General features: G+C 42.9%; 2 protein-coding genes across 9 annotated transcripts in view; both read left to right on the plus strand.

Moving 5' to 3' along the window:
• The window catches only part of LOC127000311 (nuclear hormone receptor FTZ-F1-like), a 116842-nt gene extending 107583 nt beyond the window's left edge, over positions 1 to 9259 (plus strand). For 2 of the 3 annotated variants that reach the window (XM_050863886.1, XM_050863885.1), the window contains 5 exons: positions 1491 to 1580; positions 2221 to 2389; positions 2907 to 3007; positions 5647 to 5847; positions 6175 to 9259. In XM_050863886.1, the coding sequence (XP_050719843.1) occupies positions 1491 to 1580; positions 2221 to 2389; positions 2907 to 3007; positions 5647 to 5793 (507 nt within the window). In that variant the 3' untranslated portion in view covers positions 5794 to 5847; positions 6175 to 9259. Of the gene's footprint in view, positions 1 to 1490; positions 1581 to 2220; positions 2390 to 2903; positions 3008 to 5646; positions 5848 to 6174 lie in introns of all 3 variants that reach the window. The other variant, XM_050863884.1, reaches the window with a different exon arrangement.
• Positions 9260 to 9856: 597 nt separating this feature from the next.
• The window catches only part of LOC127000312 (carbohydrate sulfotransferase 4-like), a 53414-nt gene continuing 39555 nt past the window's right edge, over positions 9857 to 23715 (plus strand). For 5 of the 6 annotated variants that reach the window (XR_007753904.1, XR_007753903.1, XR_007753905.1 and 2 more), the window contains exons 1-2: positions 9857 to 9929; positions 13840 to 14139. Coding sequence is in view for 2 of the 6 variants with exons in the window: in XM_050863887.1 (XP_050719844.1) it covers positions 14065 to 14139 (75 nt within the window). In the remaining 4 variants the exon portion in view is untranslated. Of the gene's footprint in view, positions 9930 to 13839; positions 14140 to 18488; positions 19564 to 23715 lie in introns of those variants that run through there. The other variant, XM_050863889.1, reaches the window with a different exon arrangement.

Genomic DNA, 23715 nt, shown 5'->3' on the forward strand with positions numbered 1-23715 from the left:
GCGAAGAGATGAAACAAATATATATAAGAAATTCAACCCATAGAAATCCGTAACAATGAGCTCTCGGGGGCAGACTCAGCGAAGAGATGAAACAAATATATATAAGAAATTCAACCCATAGAAATCCGTAACAATGAGCTCTCGGGGGCAGACTCAGCGAAGAGATGAAACAAATATATATAAGAGAATCAACCCATAGAAATCCGTAACATTGAGCTCTCGGGGCAGACTGAGCGAAGAGATGAAACAAATATATATAAGAAATTCAACCCATAGAAATCCGTAACAATGAGCTCTCGGGGGCAGACTGAGCGAAGAGATGAAACAAATATATATAAGAAATTCAACCCATAGAAATCCGTAACATTGAGCTCTAGGGGGCAGACTCAGCGAAGAGATGAAAAACAAAAAAACAAAAAAATAAACAAGATAATCAACCCATATTCTCACCAAAGGCTACGTCTGAGAAAACCTATAAATCCGTGGCAATGAGCTCTAAGGGAAGACTGAGACGCTAATGTGTGTGTGTGTCCTTTCCGCTCGCCTTATCTCCGCGTAAGTAGGTTAGGAAGCGAGGGAATCGAGGTCAGTAGGTCGCCGAGGAGGGTGGCATGAACACCTCCCTCCCTCGCTCGCTCTCACGCCTTTGTTGTGCTTGTTACTGGTTTAATTTACTGTTTGTTTGTGTGTTTCTTCCTTTTTGCTTCTTGTTTTTCTTCTTCTTCTTCTTCTTCTTACCCTTTTTCTACTTCTTTTTCTTCTTCTTCTTCCTCTTTTTCTTATTTCTTTTTCTTCTGCTTCTTCATACTCGTACTTTTCTTCTTTTTTTTCTTCTACTTCCTCTTTTTCTTCTTTTACTTCTTCATACTTGTCCTTTTCTTCTACTTTTTCTTCTTCTTCCCCTTTTTCTTTTCTTTTTCTTCCTCATTTTCTTCTACTTCTTCATACTCGTTGTTTTCTTCTTCTACTTCTTTTTCTTCTTTCTTTTTCTTCATTCTTTTTCTTCTACTTCTTAATACTCGTTCTTCTTTTCATCTACTTTTTTTCTTCTTCTTCTTTTTCTTCTTTTCATGGTGCGATGTTATAATTTATATGTGATGAGTGGAAGTTTTTTTTTAATTATTCTATCATTTATATCTTGTTTTAATTCTTGTATCAGCTGTTCATGTTCCTATTTAATCATTGTATCATCTGTGTATATTCCTGTTTTAATCATTGTATCACTAAATATTACATCTAATTAATTGCATCGTCTATTCAAGTTCCTGTTCCTTTTTATTCATGGCAGTATTATTTTACGTTATGGTAGTTTGTAAGACTCTTGAGTTCCCCTTTTCCTGTCTCTCGTATAACCACAGCAAGAGTGAGTTTCAAGATGACGAGGATCAATGTTTCCCTGTTTATTCATGTTCCTGTTTAATCATTGTATCTCCTAATGTTCAATCTTTAACTCTTGTATCACATGTTCATGATCCCGTTCTTCCTTGCAGGTTGATGACCAGATGAAGCTCCTACAGCACTCTTGGTCTGACTTGCTGATTCTTGACCACCTACATCAGCGCATCCACAACAGACTGCAGGTGAGCTCAGCAGGTCTTTCTGTCTCTCTCCTCAGGGGTTGCAGTACTAAGCATAAAGTCTGTTGAAGAGGGGATTGTTGCAGGAAGTTCCCAGCTGTCCTTTTCTCTTCCCTTGCACAGTATTGTCAGTCCATCTTAACGTCAAGTATTAAACATGAAGACCATATCAATTCAGTGGTTCTTTTCTCTTCCTAGTATTTCTTGAAGAGGGGATTGTTTCAGGAAGTTCCCAGCTGTCCTATTCTCTTCCCTTGCACAGTATTGTCAGTCCATCTTAGCTTCATATTTCTACCTTCAAGTATTAAGCATGAAGACCATATCAATTCAGTGGTTCTTTGCTCTTCCTAGTATTTTTTGAAGAGGGGATTGTTTCAGGAAGTTCCCAGCTGTCCTTTTCTATTCCTTCACAGAGTATTGCCAATCCACATTAGCTTCATATTGTTCCCTTCAAGTATTAAGCATGAGGACAGTATCAATTTAGTGGTTCTTTGCTCCACTGAGAACATCTATGAGAGTGGATTGTTGTAGTAAGTTTCTTGTTGTTCTCTTTCATTGCCTACTACTGTCTCCATCTTAGTACCATTTTGTTTTCTTCACGGCCAACTCCTTCATCATCTAATTTCCTTTCCTTGCCTTCCAGGACGAGACCACGCTGCCGAATGGTCAGAAGTTCGACCTGCTGTCCCTGGCACTGCTTGGGACCACACAGTTTGCCGACCGTTTCCACAACATCCTCAGCAAGCTTATTGACCTCAAATTTGACGTCCCTGAGTATATCTGTCTCAAGTTCGTCATCCTTCTCAATCCAGGTATGTTGCATTACGTTGTGGGCCAGAATAGAGGGAATAAAGGGCGTGGGGGGTGAATGTGTCTCTCTAGTTGATGTTTTAGATGCAAAGGGAAGTGTATTGAGGTTCATCTTGATTCATGACCGTTTTATTTTACATTATGGTAGTTTGTAAGACTCTTGAGCTCCCTTTTCCTGTCTCTCATGTAAAATTAAAGTGCCTATTACCACGGCAAAAGTGAGTTTAAAGATGACGAGAATTAATGTTTCCCTGTTTAGTTTTCATCGCTACATCACTTTGTTTTGATCAGTACCCCTTCTAGTTGGTCGATTTTCCATTGACTATCTGTACCGTTCAATAGAGGAGGGTAATGCCTGTTTGACACTACAAATAACTAGAAATGTAATAATGGCGCAGATTCCCCTCTGGTTCTGGACGCCTCAGTCTAGAGCTCACGCATCACCTTCCCTCCCTGACCCATGCAAGATTTAGGGTTCTCCCGTTACCACCCCGCCCTAACCCACTCCTTCCCCAGCAGAGGTGCGACTACTGAGTGACCGGCGCTCCGTCATTACCGCACACGAGCAGGTCAAGCAGGCCCTCCTGGACTACATCGCTAACGTGTATCCTGAAGACACGGTAAGCCCAAGTCCCTGTGGCCCTCGGAGGCTGTGGTGTGTTCCCGGGCGGCGCCGCTCACTGAGGCCGAGGCTGATGCGAGGCGGTGCTGGCTGTGGTGCTCTCTTTTCCTCTAATATTTATAGTGATGACAAGGGAGAAATTGACTTATAGCCAATAACTCTGAACTGCTTTGTTTATCTCTCTGATCTCAGTAATGTTAGTTTAAAGTTTTTTCAATACATAAATATAAATTCCATCTTTTTTGAGTGTCATGAAGTCCAGCAGAGAGTGTGATAGTGGTTATCATCTTCTCCCATTAACATTATCAATATTTAATGAAATGCTACAGCTTCCTTATCATTTGTGTGATAAGATCCATCTTTTAAGATAAATACATTTTACTGTAGTGATGAAAGTTTTACAAGTGTATACATGACAGAGCTTTTCCCTTCACTAACTTTTGAAGTTGTCCTCATTGTACATGTTTTCTCGTCCTTCATCTTAGTGCACATAAAAGTGTGACAGTCATTCACTCTTCCAAGTTGCCAAAGCTACATTTTTCAATAGCAAAAGTTTCTCAGTTTCTGAAGTATCTTGAAAATTAAAGTTACTGATTTCACTTTTCAAATCTTGATAAAAAACAGACCCAACAGCATGACAGGCGCTGCCGCCCAAAGCTGCAAGTCCCTGAGGATTACATTCATTTGGTTCAGATGTTCATGTCCTTCCCAGGAATCAGTGCCAAGCTCTCTTGTTGCTCTGGAGCACCACACACGAGCCACCTGCTGGCCACCAGGCAGCCTGTCATGGTGCTGGGTCTGTTTGACAGCTCAAGCTGAAACTCTCTGGAATATGAACCTTTGCATTACTGTTGTTTGGAGTGATTAATAAAATCCTTCATGTGACATGCATACAGAACCCAGAGTCTTGTCTTTTGCAGGCCTTATATCGCGCATGGCCTCACCTCGCAGGTTCCTCACTTTTAAGTTGCAGGCTCAGGCAAGCCGGGCACAGAGGAAGAGAGGGTAGACTTAGCTGGGCGGTGAGACACGGCCCAGCGCCCTCATGTTGTTGCCTTTATTACCTCTTGAGGGGAGGAAGTTACCAGTGACAGAGCTCAGGGAACAGTGACTGGCCAGCCAAGCCATCGTGGCAACACACACGTTTATGAAATATTGTAACTCCCAAAATACCTCCGCCAGAGGTAGTTGTAAATTCGTATGATTATGATCATAGCAATGCCACGGATCCAGGCAACGTTTTCCTCACTTATGATGGCTTGTAAAGAGTGTGTGGCAGCCCGTGGCAGAGGCTGGCGGCTCACCTTCTCTTGAGGGTCTCTAGCCTTGTTCAGGATCAAGCTCATGGCTTTTCCTCAACTGTGTGTGTGTGTGCGTGTGTGTGTCGGGCTCATGTCTGTCTCATCTGTCTGCTGGCATTGCCTTTTCCATTGTTTTATTTATGAAGTTTTCATGTGTCATGTAATAACGAGGAAGATGAAATTTAAAATCCATTGACTTGCTAACTGTTGTCATCTGAATGAGTGTTGACAAGACTGCCTCACCCACATCACCAAGCAGACATTCTGTTGTAGAAGGAAAGTTTCTCCTGCATGTCAAGAGCAACATTTCATTGGAGTGAATAACTAGAGACCCTCAACTTCGTTCATCTCGTCAATATCACATCATACTGAATGGCCAGTTACATTTAACAAGTGCACCGAATGTTCTATAAACAACCCACATTGCTATAAACCCTTACTATGTCATGATGGTAGTTGTTGAAAATATAAACCTCTTTTTGTGCTTCATGAATATTGGGAGCTGGCATTGCTTTATTACCATTTGTGTCTTACATGTCCATTCCCGGCACTCATGTCTGCTGTCCGCATTACTGATGTGCTGGGAGGTGGCTTGCATGGAGGGCTCTCACTCCCTAAGTAGTATAGATAGACAGCCAATCAAATCTGACTTTCTTGACAGGTAAAATTATGCTCACAGTTTCATGCTTATTAAGAAAATCAGCTTCCACCTCTTAAAAAGTCCTTATCTCTCATGTGGTTAATGTTTTCACACTCATTGATGCCATGCCCCTAAAATCCATCAGTGACGACAAGGTACCATCAGTAACTTACCCGTTAATGTGTCTGTCTTAGAAGAGTCAGAGATGTAACCTTCCCTTCCTGCTCCCTGTGTTCATGTCCGTGGCTGCTGCACTTGTAGGTGGCGGTTGCTAATACTCCCGCTACCTTATCATCTTTTCCATTACTTTGTGTCATGTATATTTAATCCTAGGTGATGCATAACCCACTGTATACTCCCTGTGTAAGCTCTGTCTGTATTGTTCAGTCTGTATGCCTGCTTATGAGACTTTCAAACCTAGTCCCTCTGATTGGTCTTCTGTCTGGGCAGATGACGCATAATACTTCAGGAACTGATTTCTCATTCAACATAGAGTACGGCAGTCTAGAAAATGTCTGAGAGCAACCGTTTTGAGTTGTGACGAAGTTTTGTAGACTCGGTAATTGTAACATGTTGACTCCTTTCATCAGTTCCTTGAGTCTTGACCAAAGATAAGGGTGAAGTAGGTCTTGCTTACGTGTCCTGTCCTTGCTATGTCCCTGTGTCTCACTGTTCTTTATTGCGTGTCACCTACAGGAGAAGTACCAGAAGATGATGGACCTGCTCCCCGAACTCCACTTCATTGCCGACAACGGTGAAAAATACCTTTACTTCAAGCACATAAACGGCGCTGCCCCCACGCAGACCTTGTTAATGGAGATGCTCCACACTAAACGGAAATAGAGGAGGTGGCAACTTTCAACTCTCAACCGTCCAGTGCGCCACGTGTGTAGAGAGGTGAGCTGCCTTTCTCTTTTCCTGTCCCACGCTTGGAGCGTGAAGTCTCGTAAATTTATTTCATGTTAGCTATTGCTTGTACGTGACTGAAGTCGTAGCGAAATAATATCATATCCAGAATAGTCGAGAAAGAGTCAATTTGTAGAAACTTCCTGCTTATCTTCTGTAAAATATCCAATGCTTTGTTACTGATTCCTAGGCAGTGAAGGAGAATGTTCATATAAAGAAGCTTACAGAGCTGAGAAGGGTTAGATGAACACATGAATGAAGCAAAAGAAAACTGTACCTCACCTGATCTTGTTCTGACCTGTACATTTTCTGTTCCAGGGTGGAAAACAAAGTCTTTGGTCACCAGCGGGTGGGACGGCATTGGTTAGTGCAGTGACTTCACCAGCATGACCAGCCAGCCTGCCAGCCTCCAGCCTATCAGCCTACCGGCCTGCCACTGTTTGCTACAGGAAAGTAGCTTCTGGTGTCTCCGGCCGGCCCGGGAGGCTCACCCTCCTGGCCGGCGCGGAAGCAGCTGTGCAACACTGCCCATCCCATACAAACAAGCTGAGGATTAATGTTAAAGTTGTCTGTGGTGACAATGCGGAGGAGGAGGATCTGTCTGACCAGCAAACCACTCACTGTCATGGTAGTTCAAAATTGCTGAGTGTCAACTAGATGGAGATACCTCATCCACCACCACCACCATCACCACAACCACCACCATCACCACCACTACCACCACCATCTACCACCACCACCACCACCACACCACCACCACCACTACCGCGCCGCTCCACTGTCGCAAGCATCCGTTAGTGTAGTGCTGTGCTAGTCAACCCTCTGAGGGCGGAGACGTTGCTCTCCAGCCTGACCGACGCCAGACTGTCATCTGTGGTGCTAAGTAGCTCCGGGATGCCTCGAGGCACAAGAGTAGTGGAGTGGCCTTGAGCAATGGACCAGACGGGTGGCAAGTGTGTGGCTCGTGCTACGTGGCCCCTCCCTCCCTCCCTCTTTCATTTGTTACCAGAAGCACCATGGTGCAATCAGGACTAATATTAGGAAGTTGAGGCTCTCAAGTGCAGACCAGTCAGTGGTGCGCTACTCTCACTAAATGATATTAACCTGATACAAGTAGGAAGGTTTTCTGTCCCCCTGTGGCGCATCGTACCTCATTTCTCACTTCTTATGGTGGCGGTCTCCTCACTCACTCACTTTGGTACAAAGCTCTCACTTGTGAATATGTTTCAACACTTATATATCTATTTATTTCTTCATTATAATTACAAAGCACTGGGCTTGTCCAATCTGTTTGCCCAGATACATAAATAATAAAAAAAATTCATACTACATTAATGCATAACACATAGAATGTAGGTGTTGTGAATTAGTTTTTGATACCGTTGTTTTGTACAAGAGATTATACAGTAGCAGAGTAATGTATTCTTGCATGAGCAATCATCTCTACCAGATATTGCTGACTTGTCCAGGATATGTGTTCGGTGCGAGGCGGGCGGGCCAGCTGCTCCCCTTGTCGGCGTCTGTCACATAGATAACGTTAAAGATTTAGAGTCTTTAATTACCAAGCAGGAGCATAAATTTCTAGTGCCTCATCTAGGTTAACCCAGCATGTACAAAACACATCCTTGTGGCACACCAGCAGGAGGCAAGTGGGAGCTGACCTTTTAATAATTGGACTAGCTTAAAATTTCTGTCCCCGTGCAATATTAATCTTATTTAATTGGAGAGAATGAAATCATCCTTCATTGAACACCTCTTTCACATTAGTTGGTCTTCTGCCAATGCCTCGCGGTGTCGCCGAGGCGTCGCAAGATGCTGCAACAAGATGTCAAGAAAACATTTTCTCACCAAGGTCTGTTTCCAAATTGGTCATTGTGTCGTTGTGAAGAAAACTACTAAATATGTAGCAATGAGAAGCAATGCTCTTTAATCATTTCTTTCTTTCTGTTTTCTTTAGATTTAAATACAGCTGTTTAGTTTAAGTTTAAAATTAAGATTTGGAACATTCCAATTCTAGGGATTCAAGGGCATTCTTCACCTGGGTTAAACGTCCTTCCTGGGGTCTTCTTGGCATAATCCCCGACGTCATCCATCATTAAAATCACCCGACCGTTGCTGCTGCACATTCCGCATCGCTAATTGTAATATTTGCAGCTAAAATGTTGTAGTATTTCCCTATTCTGCATCTCTGTTATTCTTTTGTCTCTTATCCTCTTTGTACAGACTTCATTTTTTTCCTAGCTAAGTAAGTTTCTGTCTAGTGGCTTTTCTCTATTGCTACTCATTGCAAGATTATTATTATTATTTTTTTTTAGCTATGACTATCTAGGTTTAATTTTTTTCTGTATTATACTGAGAAAAGCTGAATGTGTAGGGTGTGTATCTTGCAGCAGCAGCAGCAGCTAACTGGACCCTGCATCTTTTTTTTACTCTTAAGTGATGTACGTATTTTCCTGTCTCGCCTACTTAAAGACGTGCACATGTCTTGTTTATTACCTATTGTTACTCTATTATTATCATTGACAGTTATCGTCTTTTAAATCAGAATATGGCATGCTTAGCTAAAAAAACAACCCGTGAAAATTCTAAGGTGATTGTAGCCTTTAACAAAAAGATAATATTTTTGTACCAATTGATATCTATTACATTTAAATCTAATGTAGAAAAGAAATTATTAGATGAAATTATCACAGACTGACTTAGATCTATCAGGAGCTGGTGTACAGATGTTGAATCGTAAGAGAGATTTATTTTTGGAATCCCTATTTTGAGCACAAGAGGTATGTAAGGATGTATTTAAGTCAGCCTGTGGCCTTGTCCCCCCTGGAGGGTGCGGCGTGGGTGGGCGGGGCGGCGGTGGTCAGCGTGTTGTGATGGGTGTGGAGCGCTGCCAGTGTGCTGTCCGCTGCCCACGCCCGGCTGCCCTTCCATTCTACTTTCAACCGTCAGTGTGATATTGATCCACATTTTAAGCTAAAAGCATTCAATGCCCCTCTTTCGTTCTGGCTCGTTTCTAACTAAATCCATCACGTCAACTTTTGACGGCATTGAGTGACGAGAATTTTTTTATAAGCAAAACAAAAAAATGTACATATTTTCTTTGTCCTGTAAAGAGATAAACAAGTGTTCTTTGTAAAAACCGTACCTTAAGGTGAATATATTTACATCTCCACGTGGTGATCCTCCGAGCGCTGCCCCACGGCCGGCGCTGCTTGTCAACTTTTCTTCACACACACAGTGCCTATTGACAGTTTTTTTCCATTGAGTGGAGAATCACCACCTGAAGATTGAGTTTTATATGCGACAGCCCAAGCACGGAGTAGCCGGGATTGTAGGTCATCTTATTAGATTCTATAATTAATGCTAATAACTGAGATGGGATTAATAAAGTGTTTTATTTAGATTATTACATTTGATTTCTACTTCCTGAGGTGGGTTGGAGGTCTTGGTGGTGGGTTGGAGGCCTGGCTGGCAAACTCCATGTCTCTCAAACTGAACTGGATTCTGTGATTTATTATGATGTGCCAGAAACACCTTAAGAAGTGTCTACCTCAAAAGAACAGCATCACAACACACACCACATTACAACAGCGCATACAAATATCAACATTAAGCTTCAGCATAATAACCACAAAAAGCAACAACAGAAAACATTGAAACTGTCACTGGAGGAGCCGCCATGTCATTTCAAGGGCTACTACTACTACTACTACTACTACTGCTACTACTACTACTACTACTACTACTACTACTACTACTACTACTACTACTCTTGGACATCGGGTGGCTCTTTTCACTCTAGTTCTTAGGCCAGGAAAAGAGATTGTTCCGACTGATTTACCCTACAGAGACTCAAACACTAAACACATAATGGGAACGAGACAACCAGCAATAAGTTCCGAACCACCTCAAGCCCCTGAGAGTGAACCAGTGAACTAGTAACCATCCTAAAAAGCAAGCAATCAGCCTCTCGAAGCACCACCACCGGCCCAATGCCTTCAGTGTAAGTTTTTATGTGTCCGGGTCGAGTGCGGAGAGGCGGTGCTCCAGGCTTGCAACACCATGGAAACCCAGTAAGTGTCATTAGGGAACTATATTCGTCAGTAGAACATTTATAACTTTGGCTGCGATTTAGACCATATCAGTGATTATACTTAATAGACGTAACATGCAAAACAACTTGAAGACCACAATAACACGACCCCAGGCTTTTAACGTCATGGAAACCTAGTAAGTGTCATTAGAACATTTATAACTATCAGTGATTATAATAGACGTAACATGCAAAACAACTTGAAGACCACAATAACACGACCCCAGGCTTTTAACGTCATGGAAACCTAGTAAGTGTCATTAGGGAACTATATTCATCAGTAGAACATTTAGAACTTTGGCTGCGATCTAGACAGTGATTATACTTGATAGACGTGACACCCAAAGCAACTTGAAGATTACAATAACACGACCCCAGGCTTTCAACGTCATGGAAACCTAGTAAATGAGTGTTATTAGGGAACTGTATTGGTCAGTGGAACTTTTAGAACTTTGGCTGCAATCTAGACCATATTAGTGATTCTACTTGATAGACGTGACATGTAAAACGACTTGAAGACCACAATAACACGACCCCAGGCTTTTAACGTCATGGAAATCTAGTAAATGAGTGTTATTGGGAAACTTTATTCGTCGGTGGAACATTCAGGACTTTGAACGCGATTTAGACCATATCAGTGATTATACTTGATAGACGTGACATGCAAAACAACTTGAAGGTTACAATAGGTGGCGGGCGCAAGTCATCAAGTTCAAACTCTGGCTTAGCTGGAGGGTCAAAACAAACCGCGCTTCTTCTTCTTCTTCTTTTGACCTGTTCCGCGTTTGTCTGCAGTGGAAAATTTAGAACATTTGCCGCGATTTTACTTGATAGACGTGACATGCAAAACAACTTGAAGGATCACTATGACACGGCAGAGTCTTAAGTAGGGAACAGTGAAGGATTCCAGTCTCTTCAAAGGTGACACACAAACGCAAGCAGGGACACAGACTGCGGAAAATCCAACCTTACATTTTTACATATTTCGGCGCCCAAACACACGCATTAGACAAGGCTTTCGTAGAGGTTGTTGGGGGTTATTTCCATGGGTAGTCTTATGAGCCTAGTGATAGTTCAAGTGCCTCTTCATTCTATTCTTTATTCATTTCCATCATTCCCTTGTGTTGGTCTCCCTACTACAGAAAAGACAGAAAAGTTGGAACGGGTTCAACGAAGAGTAACAAAGATGATTCCTAGGTTAAAGAAGTAAATTTATTCAGCCTATCAAAACGAAGAATGCGAGGCGATCTAATAGAAGTGTTTAAAATGTTTGAAGGATTCAGTGATATTAATGCAGAAGATTACTTTACAATTGATCGATCAAATAGAACAAGAAGAAATCACAATTTGAAGATAAGTGGTAAAAGATTCTCGTCGTACGAAGCTAAACACTTCTTCAATCGAGTTGTTAATGTTTGGAACTCTCTACCCTGTGATGTCGTTGATAGTACAACAGTTACGGCCTTCAAGAATAGATTAGACAAGTGTTTTGAATCCAACCAGCAACTAAGATATTACTCATTGTTGTAATAACGTTAAGTTTTTTCGAATACTGGTGTCCTTGTCCGCTTTTATCGCCCGGTTAGTGGTAGCAGGAATGGTAGTTCTTTCCTCTTTCCTACATAATTTCCATGCAGTTTTTCCATGCTGCATGGTTCTTTTTCCTTTCCTGCCAGCTTTGGCTGGAGGGATGGGGGGGAGCCTTCGCCTTTGCTGTCCTTCATCTTCCACCTTTGATTAGATAGTTAGTGTAGCTTGTCACAAACAGCCTCGTAAGGACCAGCAGGTCTGCTGTTGTTTGTTCTTCCTTTGTGTTCGCTTTGTGTTCCTTTGTGTTCCTTCCCTTTACGCTTTTCTTATTTCCTTCTCTCCTTCCTCTTCTTCATCTTTCTCGTCCTCTTCTCCCTCTTTCCTTGACTCTTCTGCAACAATGCCAGATTGTCGTACTCTGCCTCTTATGTTTGCAGATTTCCGACCCAAAAACTGCTTTCACCACCCAAATAACTGCCTTCATATATGGTTATTGGTTAAATGATTAATTATTGGTGCTTCTTGGTAACGGTTATGAGCCAGAAACCGGTAAATACGAGACTCTGAGTACGATAATCTGGCAACGATGCTCTTCTGCACCATGAGCGTCAAAAATACTCGTGAGAACCCGACTCATCTCCTCTCTGGCCCTTGGATATTGTTGTTGTGAGACCCCAAAGCGTCAGAGAGCACGGATCGGAATATCAAGCTACCCATATCCCTGCTTGCTAGTGCGTTTGTGTCAGTACGGTGATAGATGCGGCGAGATAACGTCGGTAAACCTTTCATGTATTCTGTCAGTGTTTCTCTCGCACCACTATAAAAAAAAGATAACATGAGCTATAACGGGGTACCAACACACCTCTCTACCTGAAATTAGCCTCTCTTTTCCCCACTGTTCTATGCTTTCTTGTATAGGTGCAGTGCTTAGCGGGCTTTTCTGCTTTTCTTAGTGTTCTTTTACCCTTGAGCTGCACGCAACACTCAAACAAGCAGAGTATAATGTGATAGAATGAAAATATATGCACTAAAGTTTGGAAGAGTGATAATATGGACCTTAATTAGGGCCGTATTACTAAACATTTCGTCGCCCAAGTTCACATATTTGACAAGGCTTTCGCAGGAGTTTTGGGCATTTCCAGTAGTAGTTTTATGGCCCTGGTGGTAGTGTGACCCTTCTTCTGTGCCGTGAACCTAAAGAAACACTCATTAGAACCCGATTGATCGCCTCTTTGACCTTTAGAAATAGCTGATATGAGAACCGAAAGCGTCTTGTAACACCGCCCTAACTCTCTCCAGGACAATCATGTGAGTTAACCAGAAACAACAGAGCTAAGAGAACAGATGTAACACACACGTAGCTACTTCCTTTACTGCAAAACCACGAGATAAGCAACAAAAAAACAAAAAACACAAATATAACTTAAAAACATGTTGCTATTCCCTCCAGGGCAATCGTGTGAGTTAACCAGAAACACCAGAGCAAAGAGAACAGATGTAACACACACGTAGCTACTTCCTTTACTGCAAACCCACGAGATGAGCAACAAAAAAACAAAAAACACAAATATAACTTAAAATCATGTTGCCATTTCCTCCAGGGCAATCGTGTGAGTTAACCAGAAGCAACAGAGCAAAGAGAACAGACATAACTCACACACATAGCTACTTCCTTTACTGCAAACCCACGAGATAAGCAAAACACACGAGTATAACTTAACCCTTAAACTGCGGAGGACTAAATGCTGGATATTTGTCCTTCGCGAGTTAATTTAAAATCATGTTGCTATCCTCTCCAGGGCAATCGTTTGAGTTAACCAGAAGCAATAAAGCGAAGAGAACAGACGTAACTCACACACATAGCTACTTCCATTACTGCAAAACCACGAAATTAGCAACAAAAAAACAAAAAACAAATATAACTTAAAATCATGTTGCTATTCCCTCCAGGGCAATCGTGTGAGTTAACCAGAAGCAAAAAGGCAAAGAGAACAGACGTAACACACACACACATAGCTACTTCCTATACTGCAAAACAACGAAATAAGCAAAACCACACGAATATAACTTAAAGACATGTTGCTATTCTCTCCAGGGCAATCGTGTGAGTTAACCAGAAGCAATAAAGCAAAGAGAACAGACGTAACACACACACATAGCTACTTCCTTTACTGCAACACAACGAAATAAGCAAAACCACACGAATATAACTTAAAGACATGTTGCTATCCTCTCCAGGGCAATCGTTTGAGTTAACCAGAAGCAAAAAGGCAAAAAGAACAGACGTACGTAACACACACATAGCTACTTCCTTTACTGCAAAACCTCGTAACTTAAAATCATGTTGCTTTTCTCTCCAGGGTAATCGTGTGAGCTAACCAGAAGCAAGAAGGCAAGGAGGAAGATACAACACACAAACAAGCAGAGTATTATGTGATAGACAAGGGGGAGATGAGCTGCAAGTGACGTCAGCCTGAGAACAAGTTGGATATCCGAGCCGCCGAGCCACTGCCAGTCACCAGGGAGACGGACAGAGAGAGAGGGGGAGGGACAGTACAAGGAAAGGCGAGGTGGTGCTTTATAAGATGTCCCACTCCCACGGCGCCTCCTCCTCACCATCCTCCTCCTGGTTGTCGGCCTTTCTCCTCCTTCTTCCTCAGGTATGTTGTATTGTTGTTGTTGTTGCTGCTGTTGTTGTTGTTTTCTGCATCTATTTTTCTTGCTATTCTTGTTCTTGTCATTATTATTATTATTATTATTATTATTATTATTATTATTATTATTATTATTATTATTATTATTATTATTATTATCACAGCAAACTGGGTGTATCGAGGTAGACGATCTTATTCTTATAATGATACAAATTAATCTATTTTACATTTTTTTTCTTTAATGTAACGCAAAATTGGAGTCTCACTTGACATGTGCAGGGAAGTGATATGCGCTTGTTGTGATACTAGAGGTGGTGATGGTGGTGTTGGTGTGTGTGTGTGTGGGGGGGGGGGGGGATGATGTTGGTGGGAAAGAATGATAGTGGTTGTGATAGTGTTAAGGGAAGGAGATGGGTATGTGGGCGTGGTGGTGATATCTTGTGGTTGTGTGTGGGGGCCGAACTGGTGGTGGGGTGGTGTTGGGAGAGTGGTGGTGGGTGGTGGTTATGGTGTTATTATGGTGGTGATGGTTGCTGGTTGGTTGATAAGAGACAGTGACGATAGTGTTTGGGTTGCAAGGTGATCGTGGTGGTGATTGCGGTGGGGGGCTAAGTTCATTTCGGGAAGAGATTGTGGTGGTGATGATGGTGAAGGTGATACTGATGGTAGTGTAGTGGTGGTGGTGGTGGTGATGATGTAATGGTGGTGGTGATGTAAAGAGATTGTGGTGGTGATGATGGTGAAGGTGATACTGATGGTAGTGTAGTGGTGGTGGTGGTGGTGATGATGTAATGGTGGTGGTGATGTGGGGGTCAGACGTGGTGGTGATGATGGTGGTGGTGGTGTTGGTGGGAATGATAGGGTGGTGGTGGTGGTGGTGGTGGTGGTGCTAGCGGTGTCCAAGGAAGGGAGCAACGGCCTGCACCACCACCACCACCACCATCACCACCAACAACACCGGGAGGGAGAGAGAGCAAAGGTGAGGAGAGTCTTGGAGGGACGTTACAGGTACAATGACTCTCCCTTTCTCTCTCCTTCAGACTCTCCCTTTCTCTCCCTCCCTCCCTTTCTCTCTCCTCGCTACGGTATCATCACTTTCTCCCTCTCCCTCAGTCAGGAATGTTACAAGTTCATTCCGTAGAGTTCAAGTGCTTATTCATCCCACTCTTTATTAATTTCCATATTCCCTTTTCCTTCCTTCTACGCTTTTCTTATTTCCTTCTCTCCTTCCTCTTCTTCCTCTTTCTCGTCCTCTTCTTCCTCTTTCCATGATGACTCTCTCCCCTTTCCCCTTCTTCGTAACCTATTCATTTATGCCTTCCCATTTTCCCTTTTCCTTCCTCCACTCTTCTTATTTCCCTTTCTTCTTCCTCTGCATTCCTTTTTTCCATATGTTCCCTCCCTATCCCTTCCTCAAAACTAGTTCTTTCTTCTTCCATTCATCACCCTTTCCCGCATTCCTTTTTCTTTCCTCAACATTTCTCTTATCTCCTCTCCTTCCTCTGCACTCCCCATTCCCATCGCCCCTTTCCCTTCCTCAAAACCAGTTCTCCTTTCTCCTGACTTTCCATCTCCCTCGTTCATGTGTTTCCCTCCCATTCCTTACATCACTTCTCGTAAGACTGAATTGGTATCACTGACAAGGTAGAGAGAGGCGGGGGAGGGTGGCAGCAGGAAGGGAGGGGGTTAAAACATCGTATTCTGGCAACGTTGCGCCGTCGGAGTGGTGGTATTGGTGGTGGTAGCGGCAGGTGGATGAGGTTGCCCACTGTTGCCATATCAAATCACCGCTGCCGAGTGCTCGAGGCGCCAGAGGACATGAGGGTTGTGCGCTCTGCTTGTGTTGTGTCATGTCTTGCCTGCCGTGGTTGAAGCTCTCGTGGCAGCTGCGAATTCCTTGCAAAAAAACTCTTTCCTTCACCGAGTCTCGTGTTTTACTCATGGTTTCTTCACGGTTTATTTTTTTGCTGTCTTACCGCATGCCGTATGTTCTCGCATCCGGTTCAGCGCCTCCTCTGCACCTTCCTGGCTACGCCGAATCGGAATCTCCAAGAAACTGCGAAGTATTATTACCTTTAAAAAACCGCTCCCTGAATGAACGAATGTCAGTTTAGTTCACACGCATCGCTCAGGGACTTGCATTTTCTTACGATATGGTTACCTGCCTCCGTGGTCTAGTGGTCAGCGTGCTTAGCTACGATTCCGCGTGCCTGGGTTCGAATCCTGGCCCGGGCGGTCGGTGTGCAACTCAGCTGTTCATCCTCCCTTGCGGGCTGGTCGAAAAATGGGTACCTGGGGAAGCCTGGGGATGGTAAACTGGCAAAGTGGATGTCAAACTGGCCCAGAGAGAGATAGAGGGGGAGAGAGGGATTTGATAAGTGATTACGAACAAGATGTAACAAAGTGAACAGATGATTGAATATAACGTAATAGGTGATGGGTTCTTATCAGAGTCTCAAGGGGTAATGTGACGTATGTGCGCACCGGGGCCACGCGCAGATACAGAGAATGTCCATACCTTGACCTATACGCCATGTTTGAGTACGCAGTGCCACAAGGGAGTTATCCACTTTCATTCCTAGTTGCTCACCTTCCTATCTATCCATTTTTCTTCCTACCTGCCTATGCTTTTCTTCCTTACCTATCCATTTTTCTTCCTTACCTATCCATTTTTCTTCCTCCCTATCCATTTTTCTTCCTACCTGTCCATTTTTTTCCTACCTATCCATTTTTCTTCCTGCGTATCCATTTTTCTTCCTACCTATCCAGTCTCGCCCCTACCAACCCAGTTTCACACACATGACCCACTCGTAAGAAGAAAAAAACGTACCCAATGGCCTTTGAACTTTATGATCGACAAAGAATCCTGGTTATGTGCTCCACAGTGTACCACCGACGCCCCCTCAACCCCCCCCCCGGAGTCTCGTGTCCCGGAGAGCTTGTTACCGGGAGTCTGCATAGCGATCTTGATCTGTATACCTGCCTGACCCCGCCCCTTCCTGCCCCTCGAGTAGATTTGCCGGGATACGAGACAGCGAAGGACTATATACCGCCCCTGACTCTATCTTAATCTCACCCTAAGCATATACTCATGAGCTTCGTGTCCAGGAGTACCTTAACACCGGACGTCTATTATTCTGACCTCCTCCTCCTCTACCTCCTTCGCTTCCCTTCGGGGACTCTATACTGCCCCTGGCTCTTATTATCTTCCTCGTATGCGTACTCGTGTGCCTTGTGTCCTCGAGAACTTATTTACCAAACGTGTATCTGCCTGACTTCCTCCTCCCCCTCGAATAGACAGTTCAACACATAAGGGCAGCGCAGGGCTTTCAATCAGCGGCTCACAATTTCTGGCTCGCCCCTCTTAAGGAAGAATTGGAAGAGACTGAAGAAGATAAAAACGAAGAGGAGGGTAAAGAATAAGACGAAGAAGATGAAAAAGAAGAGGGTGATGAACAAATAAAGACGTAGAAGAAGAAGCAGTAGAAGAAGATGAACATGAAGAACAACTAAAAGATTATGATGATGATGATGGGGAAGAGGAATTAGAAGATGATGATGAAGTATAAGAGAGAGAAAATGATGAAGATGAAGAGGTAGAAATGGATAGTTTTATGGCCCTGGTGGTAGTGTGCCCCTTCCTATGTACCATGAACCTCTATAAACACTCATTAGAACCAAATTAACTTTATCAGGATCATATAAACATTTTGTCCCCCAAGAGCAATTATTTAACAAGGCTTTCGTATATAGGAGTTGTGGGCATTTCCAGGGGTAGTTTTATGGCCCTGGTGGTAGTGTGCCCCTTCCTATGTACCATGAACCTCTATAAACACTCATTAGAACCAAATTAACTTTATTAGGATCATATTAAACATTTTGTACCCCAAGAGCACTTATTTAACAAGGCTTTCGTAGGAGTTGTGAGCATTTCCAGGGGTAGTTTTATGGCCCTGGTGGTAGTGTGCCCCTTCCTATGTACCATGAACCTCTATAAACACTCATTAGAACCAAATTAACTTTATCAGGATCATATAAACATTTTGTCCCCCAAGAGCAATTATTTAACAAGGCTTTCGTATATGGGAGTTGTGGGCATTTCCAGGGGTAGTTTTATGGCCCTGGTGGTAGTGTGCCCCTTCCTATGTACCATGAACCTCTATAAACACTCATTAGAACCAAATTAACTATTAGGATCATATTAAACATTTTGTCCCCCAAGAGCACTTATTTAACAAGGCTTTCGTATATAGGAGTTGTGGGCATTTCCAGGGGTAGTTTTATGGCCCTGGTGGTAGTGTGCCCCTTCCTATGTACCATGAACCTCTATAAACACTCATTAGAACCAAATTAACTATCAGGATCATATAAACATTTTGTCCCCCAAGAGCAATTATTTAACAAGGCTTTCGTATATGGGAGTTGTGGGCATTTCCAGGAGTATAGTTTTATGACCTTATAATTCGTAACCGTATACTCAGATGCCTTTTGTCCTGGAGTACCCTTTTTCACCGAGCGACTCTCTTCCTGACCTCTTCCAATAGATAATCCGGTATTCATAACGCAGCGCAGAGCCTTACGGTCAGCGGGTTGCAACCTCTTCCTCGCGTCCCTCCGTACGCATACAATCAGGAAGCTTGTGTCCACGCTAACCTATTTACCTAACGTCTTGATGCCTGACCTCTCCTTCCTGCGTTCCCGTGAGACAATCCAGCAAGTAAGGGCAGCGCAGGGCTTACGGTCATTGCCTCACAACGTTTTCCTCGCCTCTCTCCGTATACATACACTCGGGAAGCTTGTGTCCACGCTAACCTATTTACCTAACGTCTATATGCCTGACCTCCTCTCCTTCCTCCGTTCCCGTTACAATCCAGCAACTAAGGGCAGCGCACGGCTTACGATCATCGGCTCACAAGTCACGTCCTCTCTTCCTCGCCCCTTCCCGGGTAAGCGTACTCTCGAATCTAGTATCTCAGAGCACCTAGCTACCGCCCCTTTCCACCTGCCTGACCACCGCCCTCCCCACGCCCCAAGAAAGTCACCGTGAAGAGTTGCCAAGTGCAGCCGGCGGAGAACTCGCTCAGAAAGGCCACCCCTGCCACCGAGCCAGCACGAGGGGCGGCGAGCGGGAGCAACACGGCAATCTCGGAGTTCGTCAGTCGGCTGTTGCTCTCGCCGCTGTTGGCACGTGTGTGAGCGTGTGTGTCTGCGCCTTCATGAGTGCGTGGATGTGTGAGGTGGCTCCCCCTTGGCGTCTGCAGCACTCCGGGTCTTGGCGCAGAGGTTTTGCGGCATAGCGAGAACCAGGCGAGGAAAGAGGAGGTGATTCAAGGCTTCCTCCTCTTCCTCCTCCTCCTCGTCGGCCTCCGTAGGTCCATCTGCTCCTCCCCCTCCGCTCCTCCCCCTCCTCGCGCCGCCAACCCCATGGAGGTAAGGAAAAGAGAAGGAAAAGGGCACTGACTTGGAAGGAGGGAGTGAGGCAAGCGTGTCGGTCATTGTTGAGAGAGAGAGAGAGAGAGAGAGAGAGAGAGAGAGAGAGAGAGAGAGAGAGAGAGAGAGAGAGAAATTTGATATGAGATTACGAACAAGATATAACAAAGTGAACAGATGATTGAATGAAACGTAATAAAAGAATAGATTAGAATACATTTATGACATTTGTGATTGTCTTTTAACCTTACGTGAATAATGAAAGGAAAAAACAATTATTAAGCCAAAGAAAATAATGAGATAGAACCAAGATTCGTGACTTATTGGAAAAGGGAAGTTCGAAATGGATAAAAACAATAGGAAATGCGGAGTAGATTAACCTTACGAAAATATAAGAAACAAAAACCGGAGAATATTAACATCATACATAAATTAAAAGTCTAGAGAGCATATAGACGATGAAGATAGTAAACATTAGCATACGATTTTCGAGCAAGCGTTAAGCAAGAAATTAATTACAGGATATAGATAAGAAAAATAACACCTGTAGACTTTACAAACGAAAGAAAAAGACATACAAATAGAGTCTTCAGAATATATAAGGGAAAGAAATATAAGACAAAACTAACAAAATGTATAAGGTATAGAAGAAAAGAACAGATGAAACATTGGAAAGGTATAAGGAAAAGAAGAATTACAAACAGAAGCTTCAAAATAGATAAGGAAAAGAAACGATGCGAGACAAAACCTCCGAAAAGTATAAGGAAAAGAAAGCATCGACAGAACCTTTAGAATCTATAAGGAAAAGAAGAATTACATACAAAACCTCCGAAAAGTATAAGGAAAAGAAGAATTACAAACAGAAGCTTCAAAATAGATAAGGAAAAGAAACGATGCGAGACAGAACCTCCGAAAAGTATAAGGAAAAGGAAAGCATCGACAGAACCTTTAGAATCTATAAGGAAAAGAAGAATTACATACAAAACCTCCGAAAAGTATAAGGAAAAGAAGAATTACAGACAGAAGCTTCAAAATGTATAAGGAAAAGAAGAAAGTAAGTGGCATAACCTTGAGAATGTATAAAGGAAATACGATCAGAAGAAATAACGTAAAAAACAAGTGAAAATTGAAGCCTTGAAACTCCGTGTGTGTCAAGAAATTGCGTGAGAGAACTTAGACGAAAGACATTCAACTTTACGCTACAGAAAAGAAGAAAACGGAAGAATTGGAAGAGAGTGAAGAAGATAAAAACAAAGAGGAGAAGGAAGAATAAGAAGACGAAGAAGATGATGAACAAATAAAGACATAGAAGGTAAGAAGAAGAAATAGAAGAACAACAACAACAAGAACAAGAAAAAGATTATGATGATGATGACGGTGAAGAGGAATTAGAAGACGATAACGAAGTAGAAGTAGAAGAAAGAGAAGATGATGAATATGAAGAGGTAGAAGATGAAGAAGAACAAAAACGAAAAGAAAACAAGAAGAAAAAAGGAAGGAGGGAGGGAGGGAGAGGCGATAAAGAAGAAAAAGAAGGAGAGGCAAAGGGTAGGCTATCATGACACAAGGCGATTACATAGAATGCTCGTCATGTGTTGGGGGGGGGTTAAGGGGGGAAGGGGGGGGGAGAAGGAAGAGCGGGAAGGAGAGAGGGGGGAGGGGGGAGGAGGACATGTGGCTATTATGTTATGCCGCGTCTCTTGTATTGTTCTTTTGTTCTCCTTTCTTCTTCTTTTTTTTCTTCTTCTTCTGATTCTAATTCTTATTCTGATTCTCATTTTGATACTTTTTTTGTTCTGTTCTTGTTTTTTTTTCGTTCTTTTTCATTTTTTTTCTTGTTTTCATCTTTTCTTTTTTTTCTTCTACGTCTCTGTGTTGTTGTTGTTGTTGTTGTTGCTATTGTTGTTGTTGCTCTTGTTCCTCTCGTTCTTGTTGTTGTAGTTCTTCCTTGTCGTCATCATCCTCTTCTTCTTTTTCTTCTTCTTCTTCTTCTTCTTCCCTGTCCTCTTCTTTTTCTTCTTCTCTTTTGTGTAAGTCAAGGTTCTCTTACCAACAAATTAGGCAACGAGACTCAATAATAATGACGATAACAACAGCAACTATAATAATAATAATAATAATAATAATAATAATAATAATAATAATAATGTGATGGTGGTGATGGTCATATAAGAGACACACACACACACACACACACACACACACACACACACACACACACACACACACACACACACACACACACACACACACACACACCAACGCCCATAGGTGAAAAAATGCAGGTAATCTAATATACCGTAGAAGGAAAAAACTAGTTAATTAGGAACACACGGAGACGAGAGTAGAGGAACAGCTTCACAATACCCAGGAAGACGGCGTGACAAGTGGAACGAGAGAGTGACAGACGGCTTCGGGGTAATTACAACTCATCACACCGTTAATGATACCGCCCTCTGTGTGTATATGGCGAATTCCACCTATATAGAAGTACGACAATGACATCTCACGCGTACGATGACAAAAACAACAACGTAAACAAGAGGAAAAAAGGATAATGATTGCGAATGTTAGTATTATCGCCCCCTGTGTGTGTATAGCGAATTCCACCTATATAGAAGTACGACAATGACATCTCACCCGTACGATGACAAAGACAACAACGTAAACAAGAGGAAAAAAGGATATTGATTGCGAATGTTAGTAATATCGCCCCCTGTGTGTATATGGCGAATCCCACCTATATAGAAGTACGGCAATGACATCTCACGCGTACGATGACAAAAACAACAACGTAAACAAGAGGAAAAAAGGATATTGATTGCGAATGTTAGTATTATCGCCCCCTGTGTGTATATGGCGAATTCCACCTATATAGAAGTACGGTAATGACATCTCACGCGTACGATGACAAAAACAACAACGTAAACAAGAGGAAAAAAGGATATTGATTGCGAATGTTAGTAATATCGCCCCCTGTGTGTATATGGCGAATCCCACCTATATAGAAGTACGGTAATGACATCTCACGCGTACGATGACTGAAATAACAACGTAAAGTAAAGGAAAAGGCGGACGGGTTGCGAATGTTATGTTAGTAATACCACCCTGTGTGTGTATAGCGAATTCCACCTATAAGGAAGTACGATAATGACATCTCACGCGTACGATGACAGGAAGAGCAATTAAAAAGTATGAAACGGCGAGATGGAAAGTTATTTTTTTAATTAACTCGAAAAATATGTCAGCAATAAAGAATTCCTCCTATAACGAAGTACGGCAATGACATCTTACGGGTATGATGACATAAACAACAACGTATATATAAACAAAAGGATAAAGGGAGACTGATTGCGAATGTGCTATAATAGTTACACCGCCTTCTCTGTGTGTGTGTGTGTGTGTGTGTGTGTGTGTGTGTGTGTGTGTGTGTGTGTGTGTGTGTGTGTTTAACGAATTCCACTATAACGAAGTACGACAATGGTATCTTACGGGTACGATGAGAGAAAACAATTTTAATATCAGGAATAGCGAGGCGGACTTTTTCTTTTAATTAACTCGAAGAATGAGTCAGTTCTATTTTCGTCCTTGGTTGACAGACATACCGTGAATAAAATGTAGTACAACAATGGCATCTCACGGGTACGATGACCTTAACAAGAACGTAAACAGTAGGAAAAGTGAGACGAAATGTTTTTAAATACTCGAAGGGTTTGTGTGTGTGTCAGTTTCCTGTCAACGAGTGCATCAACCTAGCACGCCCCATACCGGCCAGTGAGCACCTTCCCTCCCTTCTTGATCCTTGCAATTCATCCTTCGCCCAGAAACCATGAAGTCCACCTACAACGAAGTACGTTAATGACATTTCACGCGTACGATGACAGAACCAACTGGGCCCGTACTTATAAAGAGTATGTTTCGCTTATGTGAGGCATAAATCAAGAAAATGGCGGACACCGAGACATAAGGGAAGCATAACCCTTAGGTTTCAACTAAGTGGAACATAAACTGACTCGCCAGCTACGCGCGGGGTGGAGGTAACATTGCATTCCTTAGGTCGACCTAAGCGAGGCATAACAGTCAAGATGGCGGAGGTAGTGGGTGCGCGTCCGCGGCAGCTGAGGACTTTTCGTGCACGAAGAGACGTCCTTG

Source organism: Eriocheir sinensis, chromosome 18 (assembly GCF_024679095.1).
Source record: "Eriocheir sinensis breed Jianghai 21 chromosome 18, ASM2467909v1, whole genome shotgun sequence".
Classification (NCBI taxonomy): Eukaryota; Metazoa; Arthropoda; class Malacostraca; order Decapoda; family Varunidae; genus Eriocheir; species Eriocheir sinensis.